Source organism: Rhinatrema bivittatum, chromosome 3 (assembly GCF_901001135.1).
Source record: "Rhinatrema bivittatum chromosome 3, aRhiBiv1.1, whole genome shotgun sequence".
NCBI lineage: Eukaryota > Metazoa > Chordata > Amphibia > Gymnophiona > Rhinatrematidae > Rhinatrema > Rhinatrema bivittatum.
In genome coordinates, this window is record NC_042617.1 from 28,581,056 (window position 1) to 28,601,516 (window position 20,461).

Genomic DNA, 20,461 nt, shown 5'->3' on the forward strand with positions numbered 1-20,461 from the left:
ACACACACACACACACCAATGCCGGTTTTACATTCTCCCCATAGTCATCTCCTCATCCGACCTCCCAGCAGCCGAACATTTTCCTCGCTATCATGATCGTTGTCGGCCGTGCTCGTTAAGCTTCACCGCCCTCATCAGTCTTTCATGCTTGTGCACATCAAGGCTAATTATAATTTCATTCCTGATACGAGCTTTAGAAAATCAAGACTCAAACGAGCCGATGTTCCACGTTTAACATGTCTGGCATGCAAGTAACATTTTGTTTACAGCCTGCTGACGCTAATCTCCCGCCCCCCCCCCCCCCCCCATTACAAATTCATGGCGCCATTGATTTAGACATTGTACTAAAGTGAGCAGCTAAAGCCGTTACGTTTTATGGGAGCACTGCGGATTTAAAGGGGATGCCAGGGCAGTTTTCGAGTCCAGGGCTAAATATGTACACGCCTCGAAGAGCTCAAATCTACAAATGAGAAGTAACGAGGCTGCTGTAGTTATTACTTAATTACCATTGGGTAAATGGAGGGGGACATCAAGTGACTTGAGTCGGTGGGAGAGCCGAATTCGAACGCCTCAGACTCCCCTCCACACACACACACATTCAGTACACCACAAAGTCCAGGAGGGGGTAGCTGTAATCCGCCCCGATTTCCAGATCGGCAGAATGGAAATTGGTTAAAATAAATATCAGGGTTTTACTACGAACTTAGAATGAAGAAAAACTTTGGGAACAGGATCTGCACCCTCCCCTGCTATTATGTTATCTGGGAAAGGGAGCTGGCTCTGGTAGTTGTAGAGAATCCCATTTTATTAAGCTTTCCAGCCTCAGTAATTCAACCTTTAAACTAAGGGAAGGCCCTATCGAGTTTAGGCGCGAGTCTTTCACTCTATGACAACCAAGAGCTGCCATTTGTTTCTCTTTACCTGGGAATACTCCCTTCCACCCTTTCCCCCCCTTTCCTAAACCTGGGCCTTGCTCTCCTGCACTTCCGTGAGAGAGGAAGGTAGCAGCTCCCGTCCCACCTCTCACAGGTCGGTATGTGGGAGCGCTCTCTCGCGCTCTCTCCGCAGTCCGAGCCTCTCAGGCCTCCTCAGCAGAGAATCTTACTCCTCGCTATCTGGATTACTGGTGCTGGGTTTTTATGCGGGGAACAAGAAATCTGATTTTTTTTTTTTTTTTAACTAAGCATCTACGTAATTTTTCAAATGCAATGGGCTTCAGCTGTCCACCTTGGTTCTTATTTTGACAAACAGAATGCTCCCCTTTAGTATCAATGTATATGCACTGTGTGTGTTTATATACAGACACACACACATATATATATATATATATATATATATATATATATATATATATATATATATATATATATATATATATATATATAGTGTGCATCATATATATATACAGAAAGAGAATTATAAGTGATAGCACAGGACTCACCTCTGGTGGCACCTAATGAAAAAGAAGAAAAAAAGGACATAGATTAGATAAGTCCGATCCTGAATGTCAATAGTGGATGAACAATCAAATCAGAATAATAAGAAAGGGTGGGTGTTGGAGGGACTTTTGTCTTGCTTGTAGATTGACTGCACAGTCCATGGATTGGGCCCAAGAAAACAATGCCCACCACAGACAATAGTATGAACGAGCATCTGCACCATTCATAGCCACAATCATCTGGGGTTTTTTTCCCCTTGAAGCACGGAAAACTAAACACTGAGGTGGGCATATCACACTGTGTTGCAGGTTCCTGAATGCCTCCCGACTTTACTAAAATAAAATGTTGGTGGGGGGGGGAAGGAACCAGTGAGGGCCATGCCGACCACTTGGAGCAACGGGTCCATCCCAGTCCAGTGCCTGCTAGCGAGCCCAGCGGTAACCACAGCAGCTCCAGTTAGATATGGGGGATCCAGCTGCATCCGAGACACTAAGGAGCACTGAACCAATGCCTCTTTTAGCTCGTGGTTATATCCCTGCTATAAGGCCGTTCCAAGACGATGGACCAGACGGCAGAACGGCGCTGTCTCTAGTGGCCTGCTGACTGCCTCCGTCCCGAGTAAAAGCCCCGTTTTCAAAAGAAAATCTCCTACTCTGTGGCCACAGCAAAAGCCTTTCAAAAAAAAAAACAAACAAAAAACAGGGACCCTTGCATTACGCCCACTCCTTTCACCTGGCAAAATATCAGTGAAAATAATTTTGAAACTGTACTGGGCTAAGCAAGAATGCCACTGAAAGAGCCAGGGCTCCACGCACACTCGGGCGCTGTCAGATTACGAGAAGGGCCCACGCCACCCACCTTGAAGATGGAGAAGCCGATATAGAGAGGGGGTGACTGGTTCCGGTGCTTGTGGTTCTGCTTCTGCAGCAGGGAGATCAGCACGCTGCAGGAATTAATGGACTTCTCCATGTTATCGCCGGTCAGAATCTTCAGCCGGTACTGAGGATTCAGCCAAAAGGAGTCTGAAACGGAAAATGGTTTTATTAACCTTTGTCTGTCTTTTTATCGTCAGGCGTTTTCTGAGCCTACCGCAAACCACGGGAGGACAGGATCGCTTTGCAACACAAAAAAAAAATTAAAAAGAGGAGTCAGCTGCTGAGCTATCCCAAGCTCCTTGTTCATGCCCTGATCTGAACGCCAGGCCAGATGAGGAAAGGCAAACCTGTCCCATAAAATGGCTGCACTTAAAGCACACACACGTGTAAACGCACAGATACATGCCCACCCGCAGCAGCAAAAAATCTACGTTCACTTACGCCAAAGCAAAAAGAGTGAACGTTTCCAAACACAAGTTTTATCTTCCCAAATACGAAGTTAGTACAATATGGGGCAAATATTTCTTCACCTCTCCGAAAAGCAACGAAGATATTTTTAGGCACTGCTTGTCATGGTTAATAAATAAATATATAGTTTATGGACCTCAGTTACAGCTTTAAGAAATCATACACTGCTATGACTTTTGCAATGTGCCCTTCACTCACAGGTAGGCAGGGCGAAAATCTCAAATGAAGATCATTAACTAAAGGTCGAGGAAACCTCACGGGAAGCTGCCTATTGGGTACATCAGCCCTAGTGCCAGGGACCGTCCAGAGCCCATGCAAGGACTACGAGATAGGGCACCCCGGGTCCTAGCAGAGAGGACACGTACCTTGGTAGGACAGCCTCCCTCCAGCCGTGCTCCCTGCAAGCCACTTCCCCGTCTGCATAGACAAGGTCCACTGCATGCCGTCGGCAGAGCTCATCAGATCTGGAGTCAGTTTGCAGATAACCAGTTCCACAAAGTGGGCCTTGAAGTCCCCCAGAGACATCCTGTGGGCACAGCAAGGAAATAGAAGTGGTCAGGGAGTGCTTCCCGGCTTAGGGCTGAATTCTAACCTCGCGATGGGCCGTAGAAGAGATGTCGCCTTACAGCATAAAAGGACATCATTTTCCATGGCCGTTTACTGATAATTAGGCACCTACATATTTATTTTTTTTTAATTTTAGAGAACAGACTGAGGGAGCCGATCGTCTCCTCTTCTCCCCGCCTTGGTGCACCAGCCCAAAATTCCAATCAAAGTGCCTTTGCCTGGCGGCCACTAGGTGGCACTGTAAAACCGGCACTTGATTCGATCCTCAGCACCTGCCGGCAGGAGCCTAAGCCAGGGGGCAGGTCCTTGGCCTCCTGCTCTCCAGTGCAGAGGAGGAAGGCCCCCACGATCAAGATCATGGGGGCCTTTGCCTTGAGGTTTCGGCTGAACGAAGCCCCATGCTACAGAAAACCCCCCTCCCCTCCCCGAGCGCTTAAAGCCAGAGGGCTGAATGCTAGACTCCCGCCCTGGGTGGCTTTACCAGAATTCGCCATCCTCTCTGGTTCTCCGCAGTAAAATCCTTTCCTTCAGACTGATCTGCTCCCAGTTCACAGAGCTGCAAATAAAAGGAGAGAGAGAGAGAGAGAGAGATAATGAAATTCGCACATCGCAAGCATTAGCTAGCAGTTTCACTCTGTTCTTTTCCCAGCGTGTCGGCCATCGAGCCCACAGGGGGCAGGGGCAATGCCCATGTGGAAGGGGACTTGCCATGGAACGATGAGTTGGAGAACAAATAACCATGCGACTGAAGCCTTATTAACATTATTTCTAATTTATAACCTGCTTTTCCCACACACGCTCCACGTGAGGCTGGTACATACGTTCCCTGTGTATACTATTTGCTAGATATACCAATGTCTGTTTTACTTCAAAAAGCATCAACAGCTTTCTTATAATATGAGGAATTGTGACCGGGGAACGAAGGACACTTCCTGTTACCATGCCAGAAATTTCTAGCAATCCAAGTACTAACATCAGACTGGAAGTGACGGTAGGCATCCTGGGGGGGGCCGCATTTCCCCCCCCCCCATGTCCTACATATGCGAATCCAGTTCTGGTTTGACAGCAGCCTCTAAGCGTCACCAGCCGAGAAGAAAAAACGTGAAGATCTGGCGAATTTAATTTCCGTGCGCATTTCCCCCAAAGTCCCGAGGACATCCGTGTGGGCGGAACGTAAACAGCAGCACCCCAGATCTGACCCGTCTCTGCAATTGTGTGCCATAACTAACCTAAACCAGGCCTCTCACTTCAGCTGGGAATACCCATCACTTCCTGGACTTTTGGCTTACATCGAGTCAGAGTGTTAAACGCAGGGCTTGCTCTGGGAGGCGAGGACAGTCCCTTCTTTAGCAGAGATGCATTGCTGCCACCTGACCTCGCTGGGCTCATGCTGATGATGTACTGACCCATCAGCATTAAACCTCCCCCATTACACAAAAAAATAAACCCGTGCTAGGAATAAAAGTGGAAGTGGCAATACCAGTTCACATCCCTAGGTGGCAGCAGCTCTCCATTCTCACTCCCCCCGGCACCAGGTTTCCCTCTCTCTGTAACACTGCTGCCTTTTACTGGACATGGCACTCACCAATCGCTCCAGGGTCCTTTCCATTCAATCCTGCCCCAGGGGTTTCTCAGCCTCACCAAGTTCTCGGGTCCAGTTTTGCAGGTCACCTGAGCAGAGCAATGGAAAAATGGAGTCACCAAGGATAACAGAGTGAAGAGTGGGCTTCGGGCTTCTTAAGCGCAAACTGGCACAGGCGTCAGCTCTGTGGACGCTTGCACGCTCTCCAGTATCGGATCAGTTTCCCCGGGTCACCTCGTCAACTCTCACAGGTCCAGGAGATTGAAAAGGTGACACGGGAGGCAGATCTGATACCGGGGAGGTGTCTAGGAATATTAGCACAGCTTCAGCAAAAAAAAAAACAAACCAGCAGACGTCATAGAGGGAAAATATTATATGAATTGTTTTCTTGGTAACTCTAAGCTCCGGTGGACAATGCTCTCCAGAGAGGTTTTACCACCGATGCATTACACTGCACGCTCCCGCTTCTTCTCACCTTTCTGATGCCAGTGACCGTGTAAGCGTGGCCCGCCACCAGTCCATTCTCCAACACCTGCTCCTGCTGCAGAGATGAGAGGAAAACGGGAGAGATGCTGTCACGTGGCTGGACTGGGTGGTTAAGGACGGTAAAAGGGCAGGGGATGTCACTAGGCCGAAAGGGCGGCCCGTAAAAAAAAAATGTAACGTCCTTAGCATGCTCCATAGGAGAAGCAGGAGACTTCCGCCGCTGTGAATCCCTGAACATCACAGGACATTCGCTCTTACACAGGGCGCCATTTTCTACGTGCTACAATCACCATATTCGCATTTGTTTTCTCTCTAGTGTCACATTAATTTCTCTGCTCCAGGCGGAGAGCGTTTTATCAATATTCAAATTTATTTATTTATTTATTTTAACTTTTAGCTATTCAAGACCCTAAAACTCCCCTATAGAAATGAATGCACCATGGCGTGCCAGAGACTGTGACTTCCAACATCCTGTATGCAACTACAGACATGCCAGGATGTGCTGTATATATATCCTGTTGTTCCTCAAGCACTGTACTAGAAAAATCCCTTGCCATTCAGACTGGGCAGACTTTGCTGCACAGTAGGTCCGTCTTACCCCTGACCGGGTCTGGCAGCCCATCAACGATCCACTGTACGCCGCTCTTTGCATGATTTCCCATAGCTCGGCAGGAGCCTCTGCCAGCTTGATAGTCATGTTGACTCCGCCGGTGAAGTCCACCAGTGCCTCAGACACCTGCCCAATCTGGGTATCTTCGTAGGAACCACACAACCTGTCAGGCAAAGCAGGGTTCAAGGGGGTCCAAAACAGTTTGATAACATACAGTACATGACTTCTATCATCCAAGACTACTTCTGATCATCATCATCATCATAGCACAGGCAGTGCTGCAAGAGAGGTCAAGCTACGCCTAGGTGGACATCATCCAACCCACCCTGAAATGCAGGTTCTTATTTAGAAATTTTGCTTCAGGATAACTTGAGAAAATCAGTCACCTTTGACCTAGTTCAAATGCGACTCAGATTCTTTTTGTAAGTCTACATTTACTTGGGTTTGTGCTGGATTCATGAAAATATTCATAGATTCTAAAATATATGGACAGAGAATTAATGCTTCACATATAAATACGAATCTGCAAACCTTGATGTTCAAATCAGGCCCAACAGATCCAGGCCAGGCGGATATGGAGATCTGCACTGTGCCACAAATGGCTCAGATTTATGGCCTGTGCCAGTTGGACTCTGATGACCCAAACCACCTAGGTTTTGATGGGATCCAGCTTTACTCCCAGTGCCCCCAATCCAAGGCCCGTCTTCAGGCTCACTTGCCATTGAATTGTGAGGTTTCAAGCATTTTGAAGCAGCATCAGTCAGGGAACCAAGCAAGATAAATGGCATAACAGTAACATCTGATCTATTTCAGAGCACTGCCCTTTTGTCGTGTCTTTTGAAAGAGCGCATGCTGTAAAAGCTCTCTTGGAAACCAGTGAGAAAACCCACTCCGTCAGGGAAAAAAGAAGGGAGGGTACTGTTCAGAGCCAGCACGGCTTACTCACTTGGCATATGCCTTCTCCAGGAGGGCACCCCAAAACAGGTTCTTGCGGATGGAAGACACGAAGATCAATTGCCCATCCTTGTTCACTGGCAGCAGGTCGTCTACCACCACATCTACCCATTCCCCGAAACGCCAGAACTGCAAGACAAAAAAAAAAAGAAAAAAAAAAAAGGGAGGTGTAGCATTCGTGAAACCATCTGGCAAATTTTTGAATTCGGAATTTAATTTGCATGCATTACAATTTGTCACATTTCTCTCTTTGCAAGATGCAACAGGAGTCAAACAACAGTGGAGGAAACGTACAGCGTTTTTCTCTTTGTAACAAAAGATATCCAAGTAAGGTAGCGTAGTGGCTCTTTATAACAGAAGGGCTCAGAGCCAATGGCCTGATCTGTTACAAAGAGGATTTGCAACAGCAGAATGTGGCTTTTCTAAAGAGTAAATAAATAAAAACACTGCCTGCATACTAGTGTTGTACTTACTTGAAAGTGGAAAATGCCAGCGTATTTTCTATCAAAGCTCTGGTTCTGAGGTACAACGTTGGCCAAGATATCTTGATGGAATGTCAGAGAGGCCAAGGCAGCTAAAAACCAACAGTTCTCTGTGTATAAAACCAAGACAACAGCCGAGTTACAAGCCTCGTCCTAAAACAACAGTCAGAGACCGTCCTTCTTTGTGTGACTGCAGGAAAGGTCTAAAACTCTACAAGAGGACGTTTGGTTGAGGCTGAGCCCTCTGTCTGATTCCGGAGGTGGCAGCCAAAGTTCTGATAGAGAGTAGGACTACTGGAAGCCTGTGGGTCACTAGGGTAGGTGGCCCGGTCTTACTCCCCTCTCCCCCAAGATGCATGTAGGGAAAAGACGGAGCCGACACCGCTATTTAAAAAGGCTCTGTTATGGCAAAACATAACTGCTAGAACAGACACTGAGCTGGAATTAGAGGGGGCAGTTTCTTATAAAAGGGTCTTGTCATAAACAGGGAACACTGTGCATTGCCAAAGAAGCTTCTCTGTTAAGACTGACTATCTGATCGATGGCCTGCATTACAGCAGTCACAACTGTCCCTCTTCTTCTCAGCCAGACCCCTTGACTTGTCTAGGTCAATTGCCTGTCCTCTGTAAGGAGCAAGGTCCTGGGAATGCAGCGTCAGGATTGGTCAAATGAGATCACATGCCCATTTCCCTCACCGCATGGCCTGCTCACCTCTGTCTCCTCTCTTATAAGGTAGCAAGCTTAAAGCTTCCTCTCTCCTGTCCCCCCCGTCCCCCAAACCAAAAACACTGGCTGTTTTACGCATGCAACAAGCATTCCCGGGCATGCCCTGAAAACAATATTTGGGCGGACGAGAGCTGGAGCGGATCCGTGCCACCCGCCCAGCCTGTGCAGTGACATACATTGTATTGCTTACCCGGTCGTGATACGGTCAGGTGCATGCAGGGATATTTCAGGGGTGCAGGCTTTTTTTGTTTGTTTTTTTGGGGTTTTTTTTTTTTTTTTTTATTAAAATGCCTCACCCCCCCACACCCAACTCACACTCGGCTCTCATATAAACCAGCAGGCAACCGTGCCTCAATATAGCCATCCCATCTTTTCAAGAGCCCAATCACCATTCAACATTTGAAAGTCAACAAAAAAAAAAAAAAGTGTACATGCACCAAAATCTGGATGTCAGGTCCTGACTGTAAAAGAGTGTCGTTTCTTCTTCTCATGCGTTTGTTCAGACGCCCCCTCTCCTCCCTCCCTCATGATAGCTCTGCAGCCTTCTCCCGGGGCAGCCCTCGGTCACTTTCAACCTGCCAGGACACCGAGCCAGCCCCAGGCTTGCGGCTTCCCCTCACTCCAAAACTGCAAGTCGGGCCAGCAGAAAGTGTCATTCACATCTTCCCAAAACACATCCCTGGGCCTCTGTATACACCCTCACCCGCTCCTCCCTCCTTTTCAAACGTAACTATGCCACAGCTTTCCGTACCTGTCAGCCCCTGTCGGAGATCAAACCTGCTTGCATTTTCGCAACAAAACAATGGATTTTTGACCAGCTCCTGGTGGGAGAGAGAAGAAGAGGAAGAAGTGAAGTCCGGGGACCTGCAGGGATCATGGAGTCTGTGCGCTGTTCACGCGATGGCTCAGGTTCCCACTGCTAGCTAAAAATCAAAGCAACCCAGAACTCCACCTACACCACAGCGCCTTCCTTGCAAAAGTTATTTTTAAAGTAATTAGCTGTAATTACTAGTGGCTTTCACACAGATTTAACTAGTTAAGTAGCACAGTAGAATTGCAATTACTTGTTACTTCTGACCTATTTAATAACGTTATAAAAATTGTATAGTTAATATAAAAAAAAACCCCAAAACTTTGAGAAATCTGCAGAAGACTGAGGGCCAGAGATTAAAGAAACTATTTTCTTTACACGATTTAAAGAAAGAGGCTGTCCTAAAGTGACAAGTCACCCACATGTCTGGAATTATAGCAACTTAGGGGGTGGATATTCAGAAGGATCTAGCCACCTAACAAAGACCATTTTGCAGACAAAGTTGAGCTTAAGCACGCTCCCAAATTTTAATCAGTTATTTTAGGTGCATTAGGGGCCAGCTGAATATCTGTCCTTTGTGGGCTAAGTATTTTACAGCCCTGGCAAGTGGCGGGCTGGTAAGGATACACTCCAGGCTCGGATGCAAAAGCCAGGTGGGAAGAGAGAGACGTAGGGCCTGATTCACTAAGTCGGTGGATCCCGTAGCCAGTCAGTTTTTCAGGATACCCGCAGTGAGAATGCACGAGATATGTCTGGGTACACTGGAGGTCCAATGGATGCAAATTTGTCTCATGCGTACTCATTCTGGATATGCTGAAAGCCGACTGGCTGCAGGGGACACTAGGGACATATTTGGGAACTGCTGCACTGAGGGCCCTCTCTCATTCTGCGTCTCTGGGTAAAAGACCTCGATGAGGCAGACTGTCAGCCACTGCTAGCAGGTAAGAATGTGTCCTTGCAGCATTCAAAGCTAAGGTCAGCAGCCGACTCCATGTCAGCTGGCCGAGCTTAGCCAGTCCTGCTTGTACTATCAAGCGCATGCATTTTACAATTTCTCTTTTTTTGTTTTTAGTAATATATCTTCATTGAATTTTTGAATATTGTGTAACAAAAGAATATGACGAGAAGATAGTAAGAAAGGCAGAAGTAAATGCAATGATGCAAAAACCTGGACCTGCTGAGACTGTCCATTTTGCTCCATTTGGATAAGCTTATGTTCCGATTCTACTTATCGATTCTTTTTACGCGGGGGAAATTCTAGAAATGGAATCAAAGCTTTTGCTCATCTCTAATCGGGCAACCCGTGTCCAGGTCATGACATGAATTTGAACTAACTGCGGCCAGCCTTGATCTGGAGTTCCGCAACAGGAGAGAGTTCACTGCAAAAAAATATGCATTGCATTCGTGGCTAGCAAGAGAGCCTCGCGACTAGCGAAACGCCCTCCTCTACTTCTCAGCTCCCAAGCAATTAAAGGAAGGCCTCGGGGGAATGAATTAACGGCAAAAAAAATGTCAGCCTTTAGTTTTTGAATGCAAGCCTATCAGAAGGATGCCGACTGCATGGTGCTAATTTATAACCGTGATCATCCCTGCCTGCCCTACATGTGTAAAAAAACAAAAAACCGTCACCATAACACAAGGCATGGGAAGCACCGCTATACTCACATGCGGCCTCTTCCACTGAACGTCTGGCGGCAGCTTCTTTAAGAGGTTTCCCATGCCGATGGAGCTGAGGGTAGCTGGGAAGACCTCGTCCACAAACAGCTTCTTACTCCTCAGGCAGGTCTCCAGCAACACGGGATAGCTCTGATCGAGGAGTCGGCGCGGCTTCTTGAACGTCCCCGTGCGCAGCAGCGGCGTCTTCTGGCCCTTCTTCTCACCGCCCAGGAAGGTGAGGCGCGGCATGGCGAACAGCTCGATCTGCGAGTCTCGCCGGGAATCCACCAGCCCTCTTTCAGGAATATATCTGTCGGGAGGCAATAAGAAAAATAAGCGCGAATCTGGGAAAAGGGGCTTCTATAAATGTCAGCTTTTCTCAACACGCCCCGGAGCTTTACTTTACCGTTCCCTTTTCCATCTGTTGCCTAATTTATCCAGATTTTTATACTCTGCTTTTCGCACTCTTCTTCAGCCACTTCAAAGTGGATCACATTCAGGTACTGTAGGTATTTCCCTATCCCCAGGGGACTTACAATCTAAGGGGGGGGTCATTTTGTAACGCTTATCGCGTGCGATAGCTTGCTAGGGGCGGAGTCGGGGAGGAATCCGTGATGTCTTCGCTGGTGGCAATAAGGTAAGCCACGCTATCGTCGCCAGTACCGCGCCCAATAGCGCCACCTTTCATGGTGGCGCTATTGGGTGCGAAAGCCGGCAGTGAAAACACCGCGGTGGTGCGATGGCTGCTGAATTTCGCAGGCCCGCCCCTCCCCATTTTCGCTGGATTCTCCTTTCTGGAGGGTAAAGTGACTTGCCCAAGGTCACAAGGAGCGGCGGTGGGACTTCTGAACGCTGGTCTCCTTGGTTCGTGGCCCACGGCTCTAACCACTAAGCTACTCCTCCAGTCACCTTCTCTCTGCAAAAGTCTAGGTTCCCGCCACATGCAGCCTCTGCAGAGACTGAAGCTGGCTTATCGCACATTCACACCATTAATTCACTTGCGCACCGCTGTCACAGCTGATTCAGAAGAAAGGTAAAGGCCCCCCAATGGTGACCTAAGACTCTGGAAAGCTTCAGGACCCCTTTCTTTCCATAAAATGGCTGGGACATTCCCAGCTGCACTGGCCGGGCTTTATTTTCCTAGAGGGCAATGGCTTCCGGTGGTCATAAATTGCTTCGCTCCTGCACGTCATTCTGTAATAAAAAAAATCACCCACTAGCTTATTTATCTCTGAAGATTGACGGAGCGCTCTGTAAAGCAGGGGGTGTCAAACCGCACTCCTCGAAGGCCGCAGGCTTGTCCGGGCTTCAGGAATATCCCTACTGAACACGCATGAAACATTTGAACACAACTGAGGCAGTGCACGCAAATATCCAGCGTCTCGTTTGTATTCACTGGAGACGGCCTGGAAAGCAGACGGCTCCGTGGCCCTCAAGGACTGCAGTTTGATAGCCCTGGTATAAAGCATCCTGTCTGCTGGGTGAGAGGGCTTGGTGGCGGCAAACGTCTTCCACTATTATGCAGAGGCTCTGGAAATCTCATGCTCTTATTGTCTACAAGCTAAACTCTCTCTTCCTTTTCTCCTTGTTTGTGTTACTTTTACCTCTCTATTGAAAATGAAATTAAATATGTAAACCCCCCCCCCCCCCCCCCACCCACTTTGTCTTCCTCCTCTACATATTTGGGCTTTGCAGGCTTCAAGGCCCACAGCGCTCAGACTAACAGGTCACAGAGGAAAAAGATCCACCGTTCACACCAAGAAGACGACGTGAGGTCCCCAAAATTACACGGTTTCCTGAAGCAGCTGATAAAAAGTGATAGCTGGACAAAAAAGGCATCCGTAATCAAAAAAAGCCACGTCCAGGAACGAAATCCAAAACAGTCACAAAAAGTCTGACAAGTTTCCAGGGACTTCCTCTTGCCCCCCACTCCTAGCTCAGGATACCCTTTAGGAGCCTCCCAGCTACCTACGGGACTCCCGGTCCGGTTCCTGAATCAAGCTGGAGATTCTCTCTCTCTTTCTCCTCCTCTAAAGACACGGAGTAGCTCCCCGTCTCCTTCTCACTTCAGTGACTCTCTCCTGAAATTTATTCTAGCGAACACCGATTAAAAGAAAAAAATAAATAGATTCTGCTGCCACTCTTCTGGCTATAGAGCACACTCCCTGAAGCTGGAACCACGGCCGGGAGTATTTCCACTTCTTTTAACACAGCAAAGTCTGGAATGACCCCCCCCCCGGAAAGGACAGAGCAAGCCGACCAGATTCCAGCTCAGGAGTTCCCTCATGGCTGCTCCAAGAAAAAAAAAAAAAGTTTCCCTCTCCTGTGGCTCCAGAGACTCTGGACCTGAGCCCTGGATCCCACACCAGAAGAAAAGAGAAAACCTCTGGCCTTCTCAGCTTTATTCAGTCTCCAAAAACCTCAGACACCTCCCGCTGGGCAGTGTCTGAAAAACCACTCCACCCACTCTGACGTCGTGGCTGTGGGAGCGGGAAGCACCACAACTGACAAGCAAGGAACGGTTTTAGGATCTCTCCTTACAGGCGCGAAGTGAGCAACGGACAAGCAATAACCCGAAGGATCCCTGCCAGTGCCGGGGGGGTCTTCCAGAAATGGGGAACACGGGGCCGTGACACGGCTGGGAGCGGGCAGGGGAGAGGATGAACTCTGCCCCCCCATCACGAGCGGCTGGATAAAAAAAAAATTTAAAAAAAAAATCACACTCTTGGCCTCCGCTCCCAGGGCTTTCTTGCTTTTCATGTGGAAGCAGGCAAACGTCAATAAAAAATCCCGAGAAAGACTCTCGCCTCCTCAGCACAGCCGTCACGTGTGCATTTGCTTTGAGGAATGAGTCAATCTGGCTGGATCATGAGGAGAACGCATAGCCAGGGCATTACTCATAAGCTGCTCTGCTCTCGCCGTTCCTCCGCTCGCCTCGCGACGCACATGGCGCCGCCCGGGCCCGGCACGTGCACGGTCCGGTTTCCCTCCCACATACCAGTCACACCGGGGCCACCTCTGATACAGCCCGGCAGGCATCACCAGTCAAGACAGTTTGGTTTTTTTGTTCTTTGCACCATCATGAGCATACGACTGTTGAAACAAAACAAAATAAAAAAAATAAAAAGACGATGGCCACTACGTCCCTTCCCGTGAGCATGCTCAGAAATGCCAAGCAGTCATCTCCCAGGGATGGATTAGGATTTTGCCATCTCTAGGCTCCCCCCCCCCCCAATCTGCTGTAAGGGTCTGTTACAGGGGAGCAGGGGGCTGCTCTCTGCTGAAGGAGAGTCAGCACAGCTGGAAGGCAGCAAATCTTAGCCCAGTCAGCAGGGAAGACTTTCAGAAGGCGCGCAGGTTAGGCGGCCTTCACAGAAACCACGAGGTGAGCTTCAGCAGATGGGGAAAAAGAAAACCCGGAGAGGGACGTTGACCTCCCGCCGTCACAGGACCCGAGCCTCGGTTAATCACCACCACAAGAAAAAACGCCCGTGTCCGCAACATTCTCGCTCAGAAAGGCAACTAAAGTCACGGGCCCAACCATCCAACGCCGTGAAGACGCGCGTCTCTGCCACCGCTCTGCCGGCTTTGTACCGCTCCCCTCCGGCTCTTGCCCGCGTCTCCCATCCTCCTCTCGCCCTTTCCTACCTGAGCCCTGCGGTGCATTCTTGGGCTCTTATGGCGCGTGACCTTATTCGTGGCCGCCGATTACTCCCTGGAGTTGCAGTATTGGTTGAGTCTGGCGTGCATTAATGCTCTGGAGAGCGGTGTACAAGGTTTCCTTCTCCAGAAGCAGACATTAGGAATCACAACCTACATAAGAAAATGCCATACTGGGTCAGACCAAGGGTCCATCAAGCCCAGCATCCTGTCTCCAACAGTGGCCAATCCAGGCCATAAGAACCTGGCAAGTACCCCAAAACTAAGTCTATTCCATGTTACTGTTGCTAGTAATAGCGGTGGTTATTTTCTAAGTCAACTTAATAGCAGGTAATGGACTTCTCCTCCAAGAACTTATCCAATCCTTTTTTAAACCCAGCTACACTAACTGCACTAACCACATCCTCTGGCACAGCAAGGTATCAGTACCGCTGACTGGAAGAGAGAGAGTGGGGATGATGTGAGGCATTGTGGTTACAAGCTCTACCAGGAACTATCAGGAGATAATAATATTTTAATTAATAATAATATCTTATTAATGCCATATGGCTTTGGTGAAGTCAGTGAATCTGTGTGCTTAGTTTAAAAATTTATAATTGGGCGGTAATAATTATACTGGGGGCTATTAATTTCTCACTAGCCCCTTCAAAACCTTTATGTAGTCCTGATGGCAGAAGTGACTGCCAAGTCATCTCCCCTGAGTTGGCTGCAAAGTTTATTTTTAAAAGTCCTCGACCGTAAAGTAAACTGGGCTAGCGTGTAGAGAAGAAGAGGAGCAAAGGAAATCTAGATCGTGGTTATATTTGCTCTCGTTTTCCTTGACGGATTGAGACAGGGTGCCTGGTAAGAAGGGTGGGTCAGTCCCTCCTTGCACGCTCGTGCCTTCGGAAGCGTGGGCCGTTTCCCGGTGCACCTCGGGGCAGGTACGGATGGCGCGTGTTGGGGGGGGGGGGGGTGGTCATCGGCTTTCTCGCCTGTGGTCGGACATGTGCCGTGTGCTTGTCCCGGACTTACAGCAATAGTTTGAGCAAGGGTGGTCCACTATTGGTCAACAGCTTCCAAAAAGGTCACCGGGTCCGTGACAAGAGGTGCTGCTCTTTCAAAAATCAAAAGCACCGAGTCGCTGAAAGCTCGAGAGGGATCCCGGAGCAGAACACCGGCATTGCCTCCTCTAGTAAAACCCAGCATTTTCTTATGACTGTGTTCTGCCTGCCACTTCTGTCCAAATGGGCTTCTCCTGAATTTAAAATGAGCACTATTGCCCTGTGCAGAAGAGTTATTTCCTGCATTCTCTGACAGTGGTCAAGAGGTCATTTTGTGATCTGATTTTATTCTGATACAAAAAAAAAAATCAATGAATAACAGACAAAGGATTGTGTAGAAAGAGCTGATTATTGCACACCTTGAGAGAGATGTGACCACTCTTACATAAGAACATAATTGCCATAGTGGGTCAGAATGAGCATCCATCAAGCCCAATTTCTTGTTTCCAACAGTGGCCAATTCAGGCCACAAGTACCTGGCAAGATACAGTAATCAGATCCCATTCTACTATATTGCAGTGATAAGTAGTGGCTATTCCCCAAGACTACTTGGTTAGTTACCACTCATGGACTTCTCCTCCAGGAACTTGTCCAAACCTTTAAGCCTAGCTAAGCTAAATGCCTTAACCACATCCTCCAGCAATGAATTCCAGAGCTTAATTATGCAATGAGCAAAAAATAATTTTCTATAATTTGTTTTAACTGTGCAACTTAATAGCTTCTTCGAATGCCCCCCTAGTCCTGCTATTATTCAAAACAGTACATAACCGATTCACATTATCCCCTTCTAGCCCTCTATCATATCCCCCCTCAGCCGTCTCTTCTCCAAGCTGAACAGCCCTAACCTCTTCAGCCTTTCCTCATAGGGGAGCTGGTCCATCCCCTTTATCATTTTGGCTGCCCTTCTCCGTACTTTCTCAAGTGTAACTATATCTTTTTGAGATTCGGTGACCAGTACTCAAGTTGTGGTCTCACCATGGAGCAATAAGAGCCAAGCATTTCAAAGTACTGTCTATAACGACATGTAAAATGGAAACTTAACTTCATGTAGCTACAACGTGGGTTACTTTTCCCCTATGTGCATCACTTTGCACTTTTCCACATTAAATTTCATCTGCATTTAAATGCCCAGTCTTCCAGTTTTGCAATGTCCTCCTGCAATGTTTCTCAACCATCTACTCTAGGACAGACATTTTTTTTATCAGGTATGGCTGGAGCAATTTGTTCCAGTTATGACATGGCTAGCAGAAAATATAAATAAATGTCTAAATAGCGTGTTCATGTAACCATGTGATGAGCAATAGCCAATCAGGTTGCTCTGTTGGTGAAGCCGGTTCACATTTACAAGACTGATCTGTCCTTGGTGCTCAGATCACATTTCACTTAGCACAAGTCACAAGAAGCACTGCCTCAGAGATCCCTTGAACTGGCATAGCTTGCCCCATTTCATGATGAAGCTGATTTTTAAGTCAGTCCTCAGCTAGTTTGCTGATTTTTTGTTTTTTTTAAAATGGGGAACAGGAGATCTTAGGTACTGTGCCAACTGCCTGAAAACGTCATACAGTCGCGGGCACTGTGGGATGACGAGTGCCAGCAGATGCCCCCCTCACTGTATCAGAGCGCACAGAGATGTCAGAGGAAAGCCCCCAAGTCAGCGTTTGTTACCCTGCATAAGCCAGGGCAGTTCTGTGCTTGGGGCTGCGCATATTTCACCTCTGAGGTTTCTGGGTTGTTGTTTTTTTTCCCACGTCTCCTCCCTGACCGTGCAACAGGATCCTGCAACATCCGGATACCACAGCGAGCGCACCCACACCCCCGCCTTCTGACTTTTCTATTTCTAGGAGCCAGCACCCAGTGAGTCTCTTGTTTTAGGAAGTTTCCTCTTTCTGGTTTTCCCTTTCCTCCCTCTCTGCTGACAGTCGGCCTGGCTGCCAGTGACACCTCATCCCTCGGGAATGCAGGGTTTCTCTCACCTGCCGCAGCCGCCGAGACCCTGTGACTGAGAATGTGGTAATCCCTGGAGCTCCGGCTGAGCTTTTATATAAGGAGAAACAGGGAAGTTCTGCCAACTTATGGACATGCAGAGGCTGCATCATTTTTTTCGGCCCAAATGAAAAACATCCTGATAGAAAGTACTAGAGATCTGGTTAACTCCGGAGTAGGCATTTGGTGCTATTTACTGTACACATACTACTCCTCATTGTCATCTCTATACAAATACAGAGCTCACCCTGTTTATGTAGATGCCCTGTTTGGGCAACTCCTGTTGCCCTGCAAATATTGTCAAGGTGCCTTTGGAAAGAATAAGAGCCATAGCTTTGCTAAAAAAAAAAAAATAATAATAAAATTGCCAAAATCAACATTCAAAAGACCATGCTGAGCAGGTAAGATAATCAGCTAATATTAGCCGGTTATATTTAGGTGAATATTCGACTGCACGTAACCGGTTCAGTTTTCACCTGAATATTGCCCTAAATCTAACCAATCAAAATTTGACCGGCTAGATTTACTGCTGCCAGGGGTTCACTGCTGAATTTAGTTGGTTAGAGCTGAAAATCAGGCACTAACCAGCTAAAAAAAAAAAAAAACAACCCCAAGGATCCTGCCTGGTCACCTCCTCCTCTCCAGGCACTCCTACATATTTTAATGTATAGGGCGAGGAAAGGTGTTAAAGTATTGGGCTGAGGAAGACAGGAAGGAGGGGGGGCACCTGTCCAATGGCACTTTTTCTATATTTCTGAGCATCAGCGGGGGGGGGGGGGGGGCTGCCCGGGTTACTTTAGAGCTGCTGTTGGGCTGACCGGAGTTAACTGGGGTAACACTGGCTGACCGGTGCTAATATTCAATGCTGGCTTGACCAAGGTTTAACACCCCCACCCCGGAACACCCCCCAGGGGCTGCCTCTTGTTTTGGTCTGGCTAAAATTTTGTCAGCAGCAGGGAGGAAAATTTGGCAATACCAGGGCTTGTCTGGCTAAGTCCCACAAATTAATTGGACAAAACCCTTTGAATATCAGCCTCTGTTTTTAAGGGGGGGGGGGGGGAGTGAGACATGGTCAAAAATGGATGTTTTGGAGATGTTATGGTGTAGTCGAGGTCAGATTAGGAGTGCCTTAGGCCCCACCCCACCCACCCCAGTTATTTATGTAAACATTAATCCATCGTATGCTTTTAACCTGCATATAACTTGTAGAAAATGCAGGTTAGCCATATAAATATGTAAAAACCCCTCTCTCTTCCCTTACCCCACAACACCCTCCTCTTTTGGGAGAGTAAATTTACGCCTGCCGTGAAATGAGGCCCATATTCTGAGGACCAAAATCCACAGCGCGCACAGAGGGCCAAGGTACACACGTGACTCGTTTTACACATCTAAATCCTAGTTAGAGCTTTTGAAGATTTACCCCTCTGTGACCCGATAAATAATGAACCGGAGTTCCCAGCTGGACAAGCAAGTAGGTAAGTGGAGGGCAAAGAGTTACGGGAAGGGGGAGAGAGGGGTTAAGGAAAGGAGTGAAGGAGAGCCAAGATTTACATAAACGTGATCAATAGGTTTGCAACCAAAGACGTGGGAAGCTGACTGGGAAAATTTTGCAGCCAAAATAGGTCTGGCGACCTTTGCTGGCCGAAATCCTTAGCAGGTTTCGGCAAACCAAAGAATCCACTGTGGATTTCTGACGGGTTTGCAGACTCTGGGGAAATCCTGTGATTTTCATTGTATTTTACAGATCGCTTTGGAGGTCTTTGGAAGGCAGCGGGTTATAGCGACGATGATTCGCTGCAGATTTAAATCTGCCCCGACAGATTTTTGCCACGTTCGCCCGTAGAAATCTGACGGATTTCTCCAGCATATCCGTGCAAAACTAAAACATTTCCCAAAATCTGCCGAGCTCGATCCGGGGAGGAAGCTGACAAGGACGATTCTGCGCAGCCTGTCCTGCGCACGTGAGGCTCCCCTGCCCGGGCTGTAAGAGCCGACCATGCGCGCGCCGGGAAATCCCACGCGAAGCAGCTCGGCCGGGCCCGGTTTGTTTGCACGGAACTGAATGGAAGGGCGCGCAGGAGGCAGGACAAAAAGATGCAAAAAAAAAGTTCAAAAGTGCTTGCTGCCTTGAGACTGGAAGGTATTAACGGACTCCATTTGGGTGTCCCTGAAAAGTGCTTTGAAAGGCAGTTCTGCGCGCTTGAACAGCCAGCTTGAGATGCCTAAACACGAGGGCTGTGCTTCAGGCCCCCTCCATATGCAGAGCAGGCGTCCTGCTGACAGCTGGCACTGCTACTATAATACTAGGAACGGAGGACAGTGAACTGCTAGAAAAAAAAAATAGTTGGGAGTAAGGCTATTCGTCTGAGGGAAAGGCTCATTGGGCCTGGAAAACCTGGGGCCCAGAATTATGGGGCGAGGGGCACTGCCCTCCAGGTTTTGACCCCATGCCTCCCATAAGTGAACCTCTTTTGACTGGCAGGAGACTGGCACTATATGCCACTTCCACCTCCTCTACCTACCAGCTTCACGGGGGGGGGGAGGGGGGCCTCACCGCACATGGCACCCCCACCTTCAAACTGCCAGAGCTAAGCCAGGCCGGCAGAAGAGGCAGGACTGCCAAGAAATGCCGCTCTCCTCCTGCCAGTCGAAGGAAGAGGACTGCACGGGCTGGGAGCGAGAAAGGATCACAGGGGTGCCCTGGATCATGCCTTCCGTCCCAAAGCAGCTGGATGCTCCCCTCAAAGCCTTCATGTTGTAGTCAGCCCTGCTACATCTTTCTTGTTGGCCCTTATAAGAGATCTCACAGCCGGGCTCGTGTGCTTCACAGTCCGGCAGCTCTCTTAACACATCTGGTGATGGGAATGCAAGTTCACCATTCCTGCACGGTTAGGCAATACATTGGGTGATCCAGTGAGAATAAAGGAGCTGCACGTCTTCTTCCCCTAAACAGAGTGCTCAAGGAAGAATCGCTTCACAAAAGCACATTTACCTGGTGCTTTTCCATCCTTCTTTCTTCCGTTTTGCCCCGTTTTCTCCCCTTCCACACACCGTGTAAGGCGCTGAAAGAGCACCTCCCCCCAAGGTCATACTCTGCAGTACTTCTTCAGGGCCAGTGG

At 48.3% G+C, this 20,461-nt stretch overlaps 1 protein-coding gene across 3 annotated transcripts in view; it reads right to left on the minus strand.

Annotated features, from left to right (window-relative positions):
* The window catches only part of LOC115086742 (calpain-14-like), a 47,521-nt gene that overhangs the window by 11,680 nt on the left and 15,380 nt on the right, over positions 1 to 20,461 (minus strand). For all 3 annotated transcript variants that reach the window (XM_029593025.1, XM_029593023.1, XM_029593024.1), the window contains exons 2-12: positions 10,666 to 10,966; positions 8,941 to 9,010; positions 7,455 to 7,573; positions 6,974 to 7,110; positions 6,016 to 6,190; positions 5,407 to 5,472; positions 4,935 to 5,020; positions 3,831 to 3,905; positions 3,148 to 3,308; positions 2,298 to 2,461; positions 1,442 to 1,453 (exon numbers count right to left, since the gene is read on the minus strand). In XM_029593025.1, the coding sequence (XP_029448885.1) occupies positions 1,442 to 1,453; positions 2,298 to 2,461; positions 3,148 to 3,308; positions 3,831 to 3,905; positions 4,935 to 5,020; positions 5,407 to 5,472; positions 6,016 to 6,190; positions 6,974 to 7,110; positions 7,455 to 7,573; positions 8,941 to 9,010; positions 10,666 to 10,966 (1,366 nt within the window). The remainder of the gene's footprint in view (positions 1 to 1,441; positions 1,454 to 2,297; positions 2,462 to 3,147; positions 3,309 to 3,830; positions 3,906 to 4,934; positions 5,021 to 5,406; positions 5,473 to 6,015; positions 6,191 to 6,973; positions 7,111 to 7,454; positions 7,574 to 8,940; positions 9,011 to 10,665; positions 10,967 to 20,461) is intronic.